The 16004-nt window shown below is 44.2% G+C and overlaps 1 protein-coding gene across 1 annotated transcript in view; it reads left to right on the top strand.

Moving 5' to 3' along the window:
* Positions 1-9655, top strand: part of ntsr1 (neurotensin receptor 1 (high affinity)) — a 44876-nt gene extending 35221 nt beyond the window's left edge. The window contains 1 exon segment of the mRNA XM_061736873.1: positions 9401-9655. Within this exon segment, the coding sequence (XP_061592857.1) occupies positions 9401-9653 (253 nt within the window). The 3' untranslated portion in view covers positions 9654-9655.
* Positions 9656-16004: the final 6349 nt, after the last annotated feature.

Here is a 16004-nt window from a genome sequence, read left to right as displayed (position 1 = left end):
ATCCAGACCTGCAGGTCCTCTACAGACCACTAGGGTCCAGATCCAGACCTGCAGGTCCTCTACAGACCACTAGGGTCCAGATCCAGACCTGCAGGTCCTCTACAGACCACTAGGGTCCAGATCCAGACCTGCAGGTCCTCTACAGACCACTAGGGTCCAGATCCAGACCTGCAGGTCCTCTACAGACCACTAGGGTCCAGATCCAGACCTGCAGGTCCTCTACAGACCACTAGGGTCCAGATCCAGACCTGCAGGTCCTCTACAGACCACTAGGGTCCAGATCCAGACCTGCAGGTCCTCTACAGACCACTAGGGTCCAGATCCAGAAATGTAGGTCCTGGCAGCATCTGGAATAGCTAGGCCACCAATTCGGACTGACTAGCATCCAATTAGCATCGAAGGGCATCGCTGGAACCCAGTGGATCCAAAAACCGACTTGACGTCAGCTCATCGGGGGTCCCGGTGGTGCTGGATCACAGACCCCCCCAGTCCACCTCCTCTGTTGTTTCAAAGGGGGATGTTAGAAAATGAGCACGTTTGGAAAGAATCAGTCAGAATGAATGGAGAGCAACATTAGTAGCTTAGCATAAGCTAAGCCAAGCTAAATTTGCTAACTGTGCTAAGTGAGGTAAAGTGGGTTTCATCGACAGACGTAGTTCATGTCGACTTCATCTGTCAACCTGTCCATCACCGTGACAACGGGCAGGAACTCGGGGCCAGTCCGGGATATGGTCCCACTTCCACCTGAAACCCTTCCGTTACCCTCAACCTCCACTTGAAACCCCTCCGTTACCCCGACTATCCTCCTGTAGTCCCACCTCCACCTGAAACCCCTCCGTTACCCCGACTACCCTCCTGTGGTCCCACTTCCCCCTGAAACCCCTCCGTTACCCCGACCGCCCTCCTGTGGTCCCACTTCCCCCTGAAACCCCTCTGTTACCCCGACTACCCTCCTGTGGTCCCACTTCCACCTGAAACCCCTCCGTTACCCAGACCGCCCTCCTGTGGTCCCACCTCCACCTGAAACCCCTCCGTTACCCCGACTACCCTCCTGTGGTCCCACTTCCACCTGAAATCCCTCCGTTACCCCGACTACCCTCTTCAATCACTCTGACGTACTTTTCTGACACTCCAGACCCTAAAATTCCTCCGTCGCTCCTCCGTCTCATTCTGAGAAAAGCTGTTAAAAGACCAAAGTCCTGAAGTTGTTGTGTTGGCATCGGTTCTGCGATCGTCAGCTCGTTAGCGGGCGGAGCGGGAAGCGAGCGGACGCCGGCGGCAGGTGATCGTATAGGACCTGACAGGGAGGAGGGACGCCGGCAGAAGTGAAGGCTAAAGCCTTAATTATCACTAATGAGAAGCTGCTAATGTGCTCAGAACAATAATATGTCAGAGAAAGGGAGGGGGGGGGGCGTCTGGCACCGTACCTGGAGGGGTGAGGAGCTGGTCCCAGTCAGGTGTGCCGCTGTTCTGTTGATTTCTGCTGCTCCGTCGAAAAATGCTACCGCCGCATAAACCGATAGCGTCTGTCTATCGATTTGTGCTACCCTATCAAAAAATGCTACCTAATGGGTCCCGGTTCAGGGTCCCGGTAAATTTGTTGTACAAAAAGCTAGAAAAGAGACTAAAAGCAGACGTTTATCTGTTGTGGGAGTTAAACTATAGAATGACGCTAACCTACATTTACCAATGTGCAGCTCATTTTTGGTTTACAAAACAAAGATTTGTAGAGCAATCTTTGAAAGCTACAAATGTTAATGTTTATTTGTTTTTGTTTGTTGCTGTTCTTCTCTGATATTAATTTTTTTTTTAAAAGTCTTTACTACTATATATGTCGGGGGTCGGCAACCTGCGGCTCTAGAGCTGCATGCGGCTCTTTAGCGCCGCCCTAGTGGCTCCTGGAGCTTTTTCAAAAATGTTTGACCTTTTATTTCCTTTTTTTCTTTTCCTTTTTTCCCTTCTTTTTCCTTCTTTTTTTCTCTTTTTTCCTTGTTTCTCTTTTTTTCTTCTTTTTTCTTCTTTTTTCTTTCTTCTTCTTTTTTTGCTTATTCTCTTCTTTTTTTCTCTTTTTCTTCCTTTTTCCTGTCCTTTTTAATTTCGACATTTCGACTTTTTTCTCGACATAGACTTTTTTCTCAAAGTGCATAATGAAAAATAAAATCTTCCCCCGCTTGTCTTCATTCTAAGGCTGATACAAGACTAAGGTTCCAGACATATTAGTTTTTTGTGTTTTTGGTCCAATACGGCTCTAAAACAGTTTGGGTTGCCGACCCCTGATCTATGTAAACCTTATTGGTCCTTTTTCTGGTTTAGTTTGGCTATTGTTGTTTGTTTGTATGTAGGACAGGCGTTAATATAAGCACTTTGCTTCTGCCTTTTCAGTTTGATAATGTTTGTGTTGATAAAGCTTGTAGTGTGATGTGACTGAATAAAGAAATTCAATCAAATCAATCAAATCAAAAGAAGTAGAACCAAGTGCACTGGGGAGATGAAAGGAGACGGTTGCTACGTCCGTCTGAAGTCTGTTTCCGTGGTGACGGCTGAACAGACCAAAGAAGAGCTTGGTCTTTATAGAGAGAAGGGCAGAAAGAATAGATCTGGTGTCTGACGTGGTTCTCACCCGTTTCAAATGCTATCAGTCCACTGAATAGGAATTAATCATGTGTAATCAGAGCCTTGAATGGTGTGAGTAGATGGGATAATGACAAAAATCTACTGGGTAGACAGTATCCCATCTACTCACACCATTCAAGGCTCTGATTACACACCATACATTCCTATTCAGTGATAGCATTTGAAGCCGCTGTGGTTCTTCTGTGGTCGGGTAGGTGTGAGGACAGTCCAGACCTGACGTGGTTCTGGTACCACTCCGGCGTTCCACAGGTGAGGGGGCAGCTAAGGAGGAAGCCCTTGGTCCAAAGGTTGGTCTTTTTGGTTTTGAGCAGGTTTTGATTTCCAGAGCGGAGGGATTGGGTGGCGGTTGGGGGTGCGATGAGTTCTTTGAGATATGATGGGGTGTTGCTGTGGATGCACTGATGGGTTAGAAGGCAGACCTCTTAAAAAGGGTCTGCATTGACGTCACATTCCCACTGGACCAGCCCCCTTACTGCACTGAGTAGCAAAACATCAGTAAAAATGTCTGCAACTAGTGGAGAAGACCGGATAACAGACGGTTATCAGCTTAAATTAAAGGCAGTTGGACTTGACAGTGACCCGTACAGTTACCAAGAACCAGTGGTCCATGGACATTAATATTTGGTACAGTTACCAAGAACCAGTGGTCCATGGACATTAATATTTGGTACAGTTACCAAGATCAGTGGTCCATGGACATTAATATTTGGCCACGAATCCAGTGCGTTGGTTCCTGGTCTTTAGGTCATTGGTTCTTGGTCTTTAGTGCGTTGGTTCTTGTTCCTTTAATGCGTTGGTTCTTGGTCTTTAGTGCATTGGTTCTTGGTCTTTAATGCGTTGGTTCTTGGTCTTTAGTGCATTGGTTCTTGATCTTTAGTGCATTGGTTCTTGGTCTTTAATGCGTTGGTTCTTGGTCTTTAGTGCATTGGTTCCTGGTCTTTAGTGCATTGGTTCTTGGTCTTTAATGCGTTGGTTCTTGGTCTTTAGTGCATTGGTTCTTGGTCTTTAATTCGTTGGTTCTTGGTCTTTAGTGCGTTGGTTCTTGGTCTTTAGGTCATTGGTTCTTGGTCTTTAGTGCATTGGTTCTTGTTCCTTTAGTGCGTTGGTTCTTGGTCTTTAGTGCATTGGTTCTTGGTCTTTAATGCGTTGGTTCTTGGTCTTTAGTGCATTGGTTCTTGATCTTTAGTGCATTGGTTCTTGGTCTTTAATGCGTTGGTTCTTGGTCTTTAGTGCATTGGTTCCTGGTCTTTAGTGCATTGGTTCTTGGTCTTTAATGCGTTGGTTCTTGGTCTTTAGTGCATTGGTTCTTGGTCTTTAATTCGTTGGTTCTTGGTCTTTAGTGCATTGGTTCTTGTTCCTTTAGTGCGTTGGTTCTTGGTCTTTAGTGCATTGGTTCTTGGTCTTTAATGCATTGGTTCTTGGTCTTTAGTGCATTGGTTCTTGGTCTTTAATGCATTGGTTCTTGGTCTTTAATGCGTTGGTTCTTGGTCTTTAGTGCATTGGTTCTTGGTCTTTAATGCGTTGGTTCTTGGTCTTTAGTGCATTGGTTCTTGGTCTTTAATGCGTTGGTTCTTGGTCTTTAGTGCATTGGTTCTTGGTCTTTAGTGCATTGGTTCTTGGTCTTTAGTGCGTTGGTTCTTGGTCTTTAGGTCATTGGTTCTTGGTCTTTAATGCGTTGGTTCTTGGTCTTTAGTGCGTTGGTTCTTGGTCAGTAGGTCATTGGTTCCTGGTCTTTAGTGCATTGGTTCTTGGTCTTTAATGCGTTGGTTCTTGGTCTTTAGTGCATTGGTTCTTGGTCTTTAATGCGTTGGTTCTTGGTCTTTAATGTGTTGGTTCTTGGTCTTTAATGCGTTGGTTCTTGGTCTTTAATGTGTTGGTTCTTGGTCTTTAGTGCATTGGTTCTTGGTCTTTAATGCGTTGGTTCTTGGTCTTTAGTGCATTGGTTCTTGGTCTTTAATGCGTTGGTTCTTGGTCTTTAATGTGTTGGTTCTTGGTCTTTAATGCGTTGGTTCTTGGTCTTTAATGCGTTGGTTCTTGGTCTTTAGTGCATTGGTTCTTGGTCTTTAGTGCATTGGTTCTTGGTCTTTAGTGCGTTGGTTCTTGGTCTTTAGGTCATTGGTTCTTGGTCTTTAATGCGTTGGTTCTTGGTCTTTAGTGCGTTGGTTCTTGGTCAGTAGGTCATTGGTTCCTGGTCTTTAGTGCATTGGTTCTTGGTCTTTAATGCGTTGGTTCTTGGTCTTTAGTGCATTGGTTCTTGGTCTTTAATGCGTTGGTTCTTGGTCTTTAGTGCATTGGTTCTTGGTCTTTAATGCGTTGGTTCTTGGTCTTTAATGCGTTGGTTCTTGGTCTTTAATGCGTTGGTTCTTGGTCTTTAATGTGTTGGTTCTTGGTCTTTAGTGCGTTGGTTCTTGGTCTTTAATGTGTTGGTTCTTGGTCTTTAATGCGTTGGTTCTTGGTCTTTAGTGCGTTGGTTCTTGGTCTTTAGTGCGTTGGTTCTTGGTCTTTAGTGCATTGGTTCTTGGTCTTTAATGCGTTGGTTCTTGGTCTTTAATGCGTTGGTTCTTGGTCTTTAGTGCATTGGTTCTTGGTCTTTAATGCGTTGGTTCTTGGTCTTTTATGCGTTGGTTCTTGGTAGAGGAAGAGTAAAGTGAACACCAGAAGCAGATCGTGTTGCAGAGACATGTTGAGTATTGATAGGTTTTAGATATGATGACAAATTGATAGGTTTACCAATATTCCAGACGTTGAAACTAAATGTTATCCGGCTACACGCCAGCCTTTGGTAAACTTTTATCCAGGACATTGCGGCTGCATCCACTCAACACTCCGCAGAGCAGCGGAGAGCGAGCGCCGCCCTGTTCTGTCTGAGCTGGAGTTTTCCCAGAGCTGGGTAGAAACGAGTTACATTTACTCCATTACATTTACTTGAGTACGTTTTGGGAAATGTTGTACTTTTAGGAGTAGTTTTGAATCACTATACTTTTTACTTTTACTTGAGTAGATTTGTGAAGAAGAAACTGTTCCTCTTACTCCGCTACATTAGGCTACGTTGAGCTGTTACTTTTCTTTTATCCCTTTTATCCACGTACGCGTCAATCTCATGACATCACTGGTGATTCTTTGGGAAAAATGTTTGTTTTTGCATGTTTTGTCACATTTACACAGACTCAAACACACACAGAGTTTCTATGAGTTCATGTTTGTTCTAGTTCTGCTGGTTAAAAAAGAAAAGTACAAAGGCTTGACATTTTGTGCTACTTGTGCTTAAAGCGACACTACGTAACTTTTCCAACTTAATATCATATTTCCAGAGTCATTGTGATGGAACATTAACTTCCAACAGGTTTAATGAACCTCTGTCATGGTCTGAGGGGTCTGTATCTCCTTCACGGCACTATGTAACTTTGAGGAGCATGGTAGGAACCCTGCCACACTAAAAAACTACACATTTTTACGGCTTTGACTGCTTTACGGCATACGTCACTTCCCCCTCCTTCCCGATTCGTAGTCGAGATGAAAATGGTCGGGGCTTGTAGCGCAGAGCTCCGCAGAAGCTGGTAACCTGTTGCTGCGTTATGGCTGCAGCAGCTCCACACAACAGACGTGGGGAAAAGATCCTAATGGTTTAACTTTTCACCGCTTTCCTGCTCGGAGGCAGAACCACGGAGGCCGGCCAAGTATCTGAGATAACAAATTAAAAGAGTCGTCGGCTCGGTTGGATCGCGGCTGTAACGAGTCCGCCCAAACATAACGTTCCTCAGTAAACAAACAAAAACGCACACAGACGGGCGTCGGATCATTCAAACGGGTTTTATTCCCCACTACTCCAGCTAAACGCAGTTGTTGGCCAGCTCTCTGCGGTGCAATTAATTTTGTTGAGGAAAAAATATTAACTATTTGATTTGTAGCTGCAGAGGAAAAAAATAATCTCACGAGGAAAAAAAAATATTGCTCACGCCTCGGAGCCTCTTCAGCATAAAAAAAGAAAAGAGAAGTAAGAGTAATACAAAACATGTACTGCATGTTGTACTATTATACAAATTTATTGAAACACATGGCGAGTCAAACATTTACCAAAGCAGCTGCCAAACACTCCTAAACAAGGTAGTAAGACGGTGGTTCTGCAGAACTGCGGCAGTAAATCCTTCTAAAGAGTGCAGCTCCGACGAGGAGCTCCATTCTTTAGTAGAGATTTCATATGGATCCAGACCGTTAATAATCATTATTTTCTCCATATACCGCTCCCTGGCTTCCTTGTTTAAGGTATCCCGGTAAATTCAAGTTCCTTTCCAGCAGTTTAACATCTTTTTTTTTTGCGTTCCGTCTGTTCACTTGGTGAAACAGAAAAGCGTCCCGTCTTCTCTCAAAACAAATGCAGCGACGGGACAGGAGTTTTCCGGCAGTACGCGCTGGTGCTCATGGGAAACGTAGCGTCTTTCTGGTAAAGCACTACCGCTTTTGTCCAAAAGATGCCGCCAAACTCAGAAAAGCTGAAAGTTACGTTGTGCTGCTTTACTTTATTTTTTTTTATTCTGTTATTATTCTATTTATTTTATTATTTATTAAAGTACTTGAATTTACTTTAAGATTATTTTAATTTAAGCAATTTTTTATTAATTTTAATTTATTTTATTATTTATTGATTTAATTTGCCTGAAGATGATTATTTTGTACTTTTGTCTGTTTGAATGGTTGTGTTAAAAAAATAAATCAGACGTTACTCAACAGTTACTCAGTACTTGAGTAGTTTTTTCACCAAGTACTTTTTTACTTTTACTCAAGTAATTATTTGGATGATACTTTTTACTTCTACTTGAGTCATATTATTCTGAAGTAACTTTTTACTTTTACTTGAGTACATTTTTTGGGTACTCTACCAGCTCTGAGTTTGTCTAAACTTCACCTTGTAGCACTGGACCATATTATTGGGCCGAATCTAAACGTTATTGATGTCAGAGCTGGGTTTTGGGGGGCCCCTCTGCTCCGGAGGCCCCAGGTTACCAGATAAACCCCAGTTCTGTTTGGAGCGTCTTCCCCGGCTCCGTGGACCGACTTCCTGCCTCCATCCTCTCTCTAATCCATCTCAGCTCCTGCAACATCTTATGTAACTTTACATCCTTAACGTCTGGCTCTCGTCCTGCTGGAACTTTAATCCCCCTCTTCCTCCCGGCCAGATTTACCCCCCCGATACTCAGTACTGGAGCTGTAAAAAACATCAGGGGGGATGGTGGATTTGATCATATGGGGACAGATAATTTGTGCTGATTACAAATAATATAATATATTACAAATAATAGCAGTGACCAAAACACCTGCAGAAATACTGCAGGAATGACATAGCAGCAGTTAAATGCAGCCTTCTGTAAGCTTTAAATATCCACTGGGCTTACATCAAATACATCAAAACACAACAATAAAAAACACTTTTCTGAACTTATCAATATGACTCTGTCCTTCACAGGATAAGTAACATGGATCACTGCAGAAACTCACAATCTTAACAAGAATATTTGTCTTATTTCTAGTTAAAATGTCTCATTTTAGTAAAAAAATCGCATTACACTTAAAACAAGACTCATCACTGGAAAAAACAACAATTTTCACCTGTTTCAAGTAGATTTTTACTTAAAATAAGTAGAAAAATCTGCCAGTGGAACAAGAGTTTTTTGCTTGTAATAAGAAGATAAATCTTGTTCCACTGGCAGATTTTTCTACTTATTTCAAGTGAAAATTTACTTGAAACAGGTGAAAGTTATTTTTCTGGTGTTATTTTTCTGGTGATGACTCTAAATGTTGAAATAGCAGTAAAACCACATTCAGAATCAGAATCATCTTTATTGGTTTCCAGGTTCAAACATTGTCCAACAAGGAATTTGACTCCGGTAATTTTGCTCTTTGGTGATAAAATAAAATAAACAATAAAACAAATGTGGTATTTCTATGATACAGAATAAACAGTATAAACATTTAAGGTGCAGCAGTTTGAGGTAGAGAGAGAAAAGAAAAGAAAAGAAAAAGGGACAGTTCTGAATAAAAATAAACTTAACCTATTTAGAATTTTACAGGTCAATTATACAAAAAAATACAAAAAGATTATACAAATTATACAAAGAAATACACAGTGAGGGGTGAAGCTGAGTGAGGCAGACATGGTTGTCAAGGAAGGAAGGAATTCATTGATGAAATGACATAAGGGATGGAAAGGAGGGATGGCAGTTTTACAGGGGGGATGATTTGGACCGTTTTTATTTCAGGGGGGATGATTTGGACCGTTTTTATTTCAGGGGGGATGATTTGGACCATTTTTATTTCAGGGGGGATGATTTGGACCGTTTTTATTTCGGGGGGGGGTGATACTCCTGTGGTCCAAAGACTCGCTGCTTTTATGAACGTATTAGTAGTTGGACGGTTGCAGAGATGCAGAGATGCATCATGGGGGATTAGATCCCCGGGACTTCGGAGAGTTGAGTTTGTGTTAATTCCACGAACGGGAAAATCTCGGCTGCAGCTTTGACGACATCGATAAAGATCCAGATCCAGATCCAGACCTGCAGGTCCTCTACAGACCACTAGGGTCCAGATCCAGACCTGCAGGTCCTCTACAGACCACTAGGGTCCAGATCCAGACCTGCAGGTCCTCTACAGACCACTAGGGTCCAGATCCAGACCTGCAGGTCCTCTACAGACCACTAGGGTCCAGGTCCAGACCTGCAGGTCCAGCAGGTCCAGGTCCAGACCCTGACCCCCTCTTCTCCTCTCTCCTCAGGGGTCTGTTTGATTTCTACCACTACTTCTACATGTTGACCAACGTGCTGTTCTACGTGAGCTCGGCCATCAACCCCGTCCTCTACAACCTGGTGTCGGCGTCGTACCGGCAGGTCTTCTTCTCCACGCTGCGCTGCCTCCTCCTGCCCTGCCCGTCGCCGCGGCAACGCCCGCCGCCGCTCACCCGCCACTCCATCAGCATCTCCAGCAACCACACCCTGTCCACCCACGTGGTCCGGGAGACGGCCTACTGAGGTCCGGGCCCGGGGCCGGGGCCGGGGCCGGGGCCGGGGCCGGGTCCGGGGCCGGGGCCGGGGCCGGGGCCGTGGGCTGGGTCTGGGTCTGGGTCTGGGTCCAGGTCCAGGACTGCTGGGCTCCTGGGAGGTCATGTGACCCCCAGCGAACGCTGTTTTAGTGTCTTCATACGGAAGAGAATCAGGGCCTGGCAGGAGAAAAAATATTTGAGAGAGGAAGATTTTTATTGTGCACTTCGAGAAAAAAGTTGAAATGTTGAGAATAATCTTGAAATACAATTTGAAGAATAAGAATACTTTTTTCTCGAAATTTTGACTTTTTTCTCAATATTTCGACTTTTTTCTTGATATTTTGACTTTTTTCACGAAATTTTGACTTTTTTCTTGAAATTATACTTCAACATTATTCTCAACATTTCAACATTTATCTCGACATTTCGACTTTTTTCTTGAAATTATGACTTTTTTCTCCATATGTCGACTTTTTTTCCCGAAATTTTGACTTTTTTCTTGACATTTCGACTTTTTTCTCAACATTTCAACTTTATTCACGAAATTTTGACTTTTTTCTCGACATTTCGACTTTTTTCTTGAAATTGTACTTCGACATTAATCTCGACATTTCGACTTTTTTCTCGACATTTCGTTTTTTTTCTCGACATTTCGGCTTTTTTCTCGACATTTTGACTTTTTTCTCGACATTTCGACTTTTTTCTTGAAATTGTACTTCAACATTAATCGACATTTCAATGCACAATGAAAAAAAAATCTTCCTCCTCTAAAATATTTTTATTTCCTCCTGCCTGGCCCTGATACTCTCCCGTATCAGAGTGAATGAACTGTTCCAGTGTCTCAATCGTAGAAGTCTGTGAAGGCGGCGTTCCCGCCCGGCGTTCCCGCCCGGCGTTCCCGCCCGGCGTTCCCGCCCGGCGTTCCCGCCCGGCGTTCCCGCCCGGCGTTCCCGCCCGGCGTTCCTGGTGATTTACCTCTTCATGGTGCTCGACTCTGGACGAACCCGACTTTGGTGAAACAAAAAGCAGACGTGTCTTCAGCCCACGCTCATCATGCTAGCTCACTTCTCTTGCATGCCTCAGTGTTTTTGTAGTACACTGCAAAAACTCAAAATCTTAACAAGAATATTTGTCTTATTTCTAGTTAAAATGTCTCATTTTTAGTCAAAAACATCTCATTACACTTAAAACAAGACTCATCACTGGAAAAAACAACAATTTTCACCTGTTTCAAGTAGATTTTCACTTAAAATTAAAGCTGCAAGCAGCGATGAACGGGCCTTCGCACTCACGGCCACCGCCCCCCCATAAGCATATCAGAAATGACACCACTTACGACTTCCTATGTCAAACCATTCAAAAGTTATACCAGAAAAAAGGGACAACCAATGAGAAGAAGGGGCGGGGATAATTCAGGCCAATGAAGGTCAAGGACTCCATAAAGAATCTGATGACACCACCCACGACTCTCTATGTCAAAACATTCAAAAGTTATAGCAGAAAATCAAGACAACCAATCAGAAGAAGGGGCGGGGCTAATTAAGGCCAAAGAAGCTCATGGACTCATTACAGAGTCCCATGACACCACCTACGACTCTCTATGTAAAAACATTCAAATGTTATAGCAGGAAATATGGACAACCAATCAGAAGAAGGGGTGGGGCTAATTTTCACAAATTATGGTCAAGGACTCAATACTGAGTCCCATGACACCACCCACGAGTCATTATGTCAAACCATTCAAAAGTTATGGCAGAGAAAGGTATTCTAGGGGGCGCTGTTGAGCCGTTAGGCCACGCCCATTAATGCAAACCATGAAATATCAAATTTTTCGCCAGGCCTGGCTTGCATGCAAAATTTGGTGACTTTTGGAGAACTATCAAATATGGACCAATCAGATGAAGGGGAGGCGCGCTTTTTGGCGTCTAGCGTCGCCACGGTAACACTTTTGAAAGAGAAAAGTAATGCGCGTAGTCGCAGGATGGAGACGCACATTTTGATGTATAACACACCTGGGTGCACGTTACGGTTCGGGCTGAATTAATTGCCGAAGGAATGGCATAAATTGCGCCAAAATTAGACAATTAATTCAAAATGTCCGACTTCCTGTTGGGTTTCGGCCATGGCGCCAAGAGACTTTTCTTTAAGTTGCGACATGATACAGGTGTGTACCGATTTTCATGCATGTACGTCAAACCGTATCGTGGGGCTTGAGGCACAAAGTTTTCTAGGGGGCGCTGTTGAGCCATTTTACCACGCCCATTAATGCAAACCATTAAATATCAAATTTTTCGCCAGGCCTGGATTGCGTGCAAAATTTGGTGACTTTTTGGGCACGTTTAGGGGGCAAAAAGGCCCTCCTTTCGTCAGAAAAATAATACGAAGAATTCCTACAGATACAATAGGGCCTTCGCACTGAAGGTGCTCGGGCCCTAATAAGTAGAAAAATCTGCCAGTTGAACAAGATTTTTTTGCTTGTAATGAGAAGATAAATCTTGTTCCACTGGCAGATTTTTCTACTTATTTCAAGTGAAAATTTACTTGAAACAGGTGAAAATTGTCAAATAAGTTATTGTTTTTCTGGTAATGACTCTTGTTTTAAGTGTAATGAGATTTTTTGACTAAAAACAAGACAGTTTAACTAGAAATAAGACAAATATTCTTGTTAAGATTTTGAGTTTTTGCAGTGTAAAACTCGTGTTGAACCGCCGCGACTGCGGCAGATCGATGTTGCGGGTCCTGATCATCCTGTAAATACTGCCGGCAGAAGGAACATTCATCCCTGGAAACACATTCCCAACATTCCCCAGGTGAAAACCCTGGACCGCTGAACGGAACGGCAGTTCCTCCACCGACCACTAGGGGCTGCATGAAGCAACAAACCTATACGTGAAGTTGCTTTCATCAACAAAAATTATGTCTAAATTTCGTCGTCAACGCAACGAAAATGCTGGTCATTTGGCGATAACGATAATTAAATATATATAATGCAATATCGTAGAAGAATAAAACGTACGTAAGAGTATTAGGGCCAAGCAGGAGAAAAATAAAAAATAATATTTTAGAGGAGAAAGATTTTTTTTTCATTATGCACTTCGAGAATAAAGTCGATATGTCGAGAAAAAAGGCGAAATTTTGACTTTAGTCTTGAAATTTGGACTTCGACTCCGTGCAATAATTCATGTTTTTAAATTGAACTGAATGAATGTAAAGTAACTTCAGTTACCTTACATCAGAAAACCCTCCATGACCACCAGCGCCTCCAGGATCAGGGTCTGATAGAATAAACATAATCTAAGACATTTTTACCACAGATGGTAGCTAAGCTAAGCTAAGATAACATATAAGAGGATGAGAAAGTAATATACTAAGAAAAACTAGCATAGGTTTGGATTTATCTGGACATATTTAAGGTGGAGCCAAAAATGTATTTATTTAGTGGATGACACCACCCACGACTCTCTATACCAAACCATTCAAAAGTTATAGCAGAAAGTATGAACTATCAAATATGGACCAATCAGATGAAGGGGGGGCGCGCTTTTTGGCCTCTAGCATCGCCACGGTAACGCTTTTGACTGAGAAAAGTAATGCGCGTCGTCGCAGGATGGAGACGCACATTTTGATGTATAACACACCTGGGTGCACGTTACGGTTCGGGCCGTATTAACTGTCGAAGGAATGGCATAAATTGCGCCAAAATTACATGATTAATTCAAACTGTTCAAAATGGCCGACTTCCTGTTGGGTTTCGGCCATGGCGCCAAGAGACTTTTCTTTAAGTTGCGACATGATACAGGTGTGTACCGATTTTGGTGCATGTACGTCAAACCGTATTGTGGGGCTTGAGGAACAAAGTTTTCTAGGGGGCGCTGTTGAGCCGTTAGGCCACGCCCATTAATGCAAACCTTTAAATATCAAATTTTTCTCCAGGCCTGGCTTGGTGATAAATTTGGTGACTTTTGGGGCACGTTTAGGGGGAAAAAAAGCCCTCCTTTTGTCGGAAGAAGGATAAAAAAATAAAAATTCGTACAGATACATTAGGGCACTGTAATATGCTTGGGCCTTAATAAAACTGGACCCACAACTGGACCCTGTGGGACTCCGTCCAGAGACCGGGAGCAAAGCCGCCTTGGTGGAAGCACTTCCTGCTCCCACAATGCCCGGCGTTTATGACGTGAAATGCAGCTTTGATGAAGGCAGGTCGTTTTTAATAACGCAACAATATCGGTTTTATTTCCTTGACTGTGATGTGACTATAAAGCCTTTTTTATTTTAAACGTTCTTTTCTTAAACACCAGCATCTTTCATCTGACCGCCGTTGTTTGTAAAGTTTATACAGTCTTGTCTCTGGTTGTTTGTATTCGGGTCTGGAAAAAAATGAACCTTGTATTTTGTCTGAGAATTTATGGTTCAATGAAGAAAAGATGAGATTTTGTGTGAAAAATAAATAAAAACAAAAACCAGTGAACCCAGATCTCCTTAATTCATTCTATTCACATCAAACTACACACACACACCTGTATATATATATATGTATGCATATATATATATATATATATATATATATATGTATGTATATATATATATATATATATATATATATATATATATATATATATATATATATATATATATATATATATATATATATATATAAAAACCGAGGCCATGGTTCTCCACCGGAAAAGGGTGGTGTTCCTTCTCCGGGTGGGTGGAGAAGTCCTGCCTCAGGTGGAGGAGTTCAAGTATCTCGGGATCTTGTTCACGAGTGAGGGAACGATGGAGCGTGAGATTGACAGACGGATCGGTGCAGCGTCCGCAGTTATGCGGTCGATGTACTGGACCGTCGTGGTGAAGAAGGAGCTGAGTCGAAAGAAGAAGCTCTCGATTTACCGGTCAATCTACGCCCCTACCCTCACCTATGGTCATGAACTTTGGGTAGTGACCGAAAGGACGAGATCGCGGATACAAGCGGCCGAGATGAGTTTCCTCCGCAGGGTGGCTGGACGCTCCCTTAGAGATGAGTTTCCTCCGCAGGGTGGCTGGACGCTCCCTTAGAGATGAGTTTCCTCTGCAGGGTGGCTGGACGCTCCCTTAGAGATGAGTTTCCTCCGCAGGGTGGCTGGACGCTCCCTTAGAGATGAGTTTCCTCCGCAGGGTGGCTGGACGCTCCCTTAGAGATGAGTTTCCTCTGCAGGGTGGCTGGACGCTCCCTTAGAGATGAGTTTCCTCCGCAGGGTGGCTGGACGCTCCCTTAGAGATGAGTTTCCTCCCTTAGAGATGAGTTTCCTCCGCAGGGTGGCTGGACGCTCCTTAGAGATGAGTTTCCTCCGCAGGGTGGCTGGACGCTCCCTTAGAGATGAGTTTCCTCCGCAGGGTGGCTGGACGCTCCCTTAGAGATGAGTTTCCTCCGCAGGGTGGCTGGACGCTCCCTTAGAGATGAGTTTCCTCCGCAGGGTGGCTGGACGCTCCCTTAGAGATGAGTTTCCTCCGCAGGGTGGCTGGACGCTCCCTTAGAGATGAGTTTCCTCCGCAGGGTGGCTGGACGCTCCCTTAGAGATGAGTTTCCTCCGCAGGGTGGCTGGACGCTCCCTTAGAGATGAGTTTCCTCCGCAGGGTGGCTGGACGCTCCCTTAGAGATGAGTTTCCTCCGCAGGGTGGCTGGACGCTCCCTTAGAGATGAGTTTCCTCCGCAGGGTGGCTGGACGCTCCCTTAGAGATAGGGTGAGGAGTTCGGTCACCCGGGAGGAGCTTGGAGTTGAGCCGCTGCTCCTTCACATTGAGAGGAGTCAGCTGAAGTGGCTTGGACATCTGTATCGGATCCTCCTGGACGCCTCCCTAGGGAGGTGTTCCAGGCATGTCCCTCCTCCCTAGGGAGGTGTTCCAGGCATGTCCCACCGGGAAGAGACCCCGAGGAAGACCCAGGACACGCTGGAGAGACTATGTCTCTCGGCTGGCCCGGGAACGCCTTGGACTCCCCTCAGAAAAGCTGGAGGAAGTGTCTGGAGGAAAAGCTGGAGGAAGAGCTGGAGGAAAAGCTGGAGGAAGAGCTGGAGGAAGAGATGGAGGAAGTGTCTGGGGTGAGGGAAGTCTGGGCATCTCTGCTGAGGCTGCTGCCCCCGCGACCCGGGAACGGATATATATGGACATATATATACACACACACACACACACACACACACACACACACACACACACACACACACATACATACATGTAGCAGTGTGAGTGCCACGGGGCCCGACCGACAGGATGGAGAGGACACGGAGTTTAGTGCAGAACCCTTTTATTTCACCCAAATCACCGCCAACACTGAGCGGCAGCCACTCAGGCGGAT

The sequence above is a fragment of the Cololabis saira genome, chromosome 12 (genome assembly GCF_033807715.1).
Source record: "Cololabis saira isolate AMF1-May2022 chromosome 12, fColSai1.1, whole genome shotgun sequence".
NCBI classification, from domain to species: domain Eukaryota; kingdom Metazoa; phylum Chordata; class Actinopteri; order Beloniformes; family Belonidae; genus Cololabis; species Cololabis saira.
Note: the sequence above shows the minus strand (reverse complement) of the source record. Positions and strands in the feature narration are given on the sequence as shown.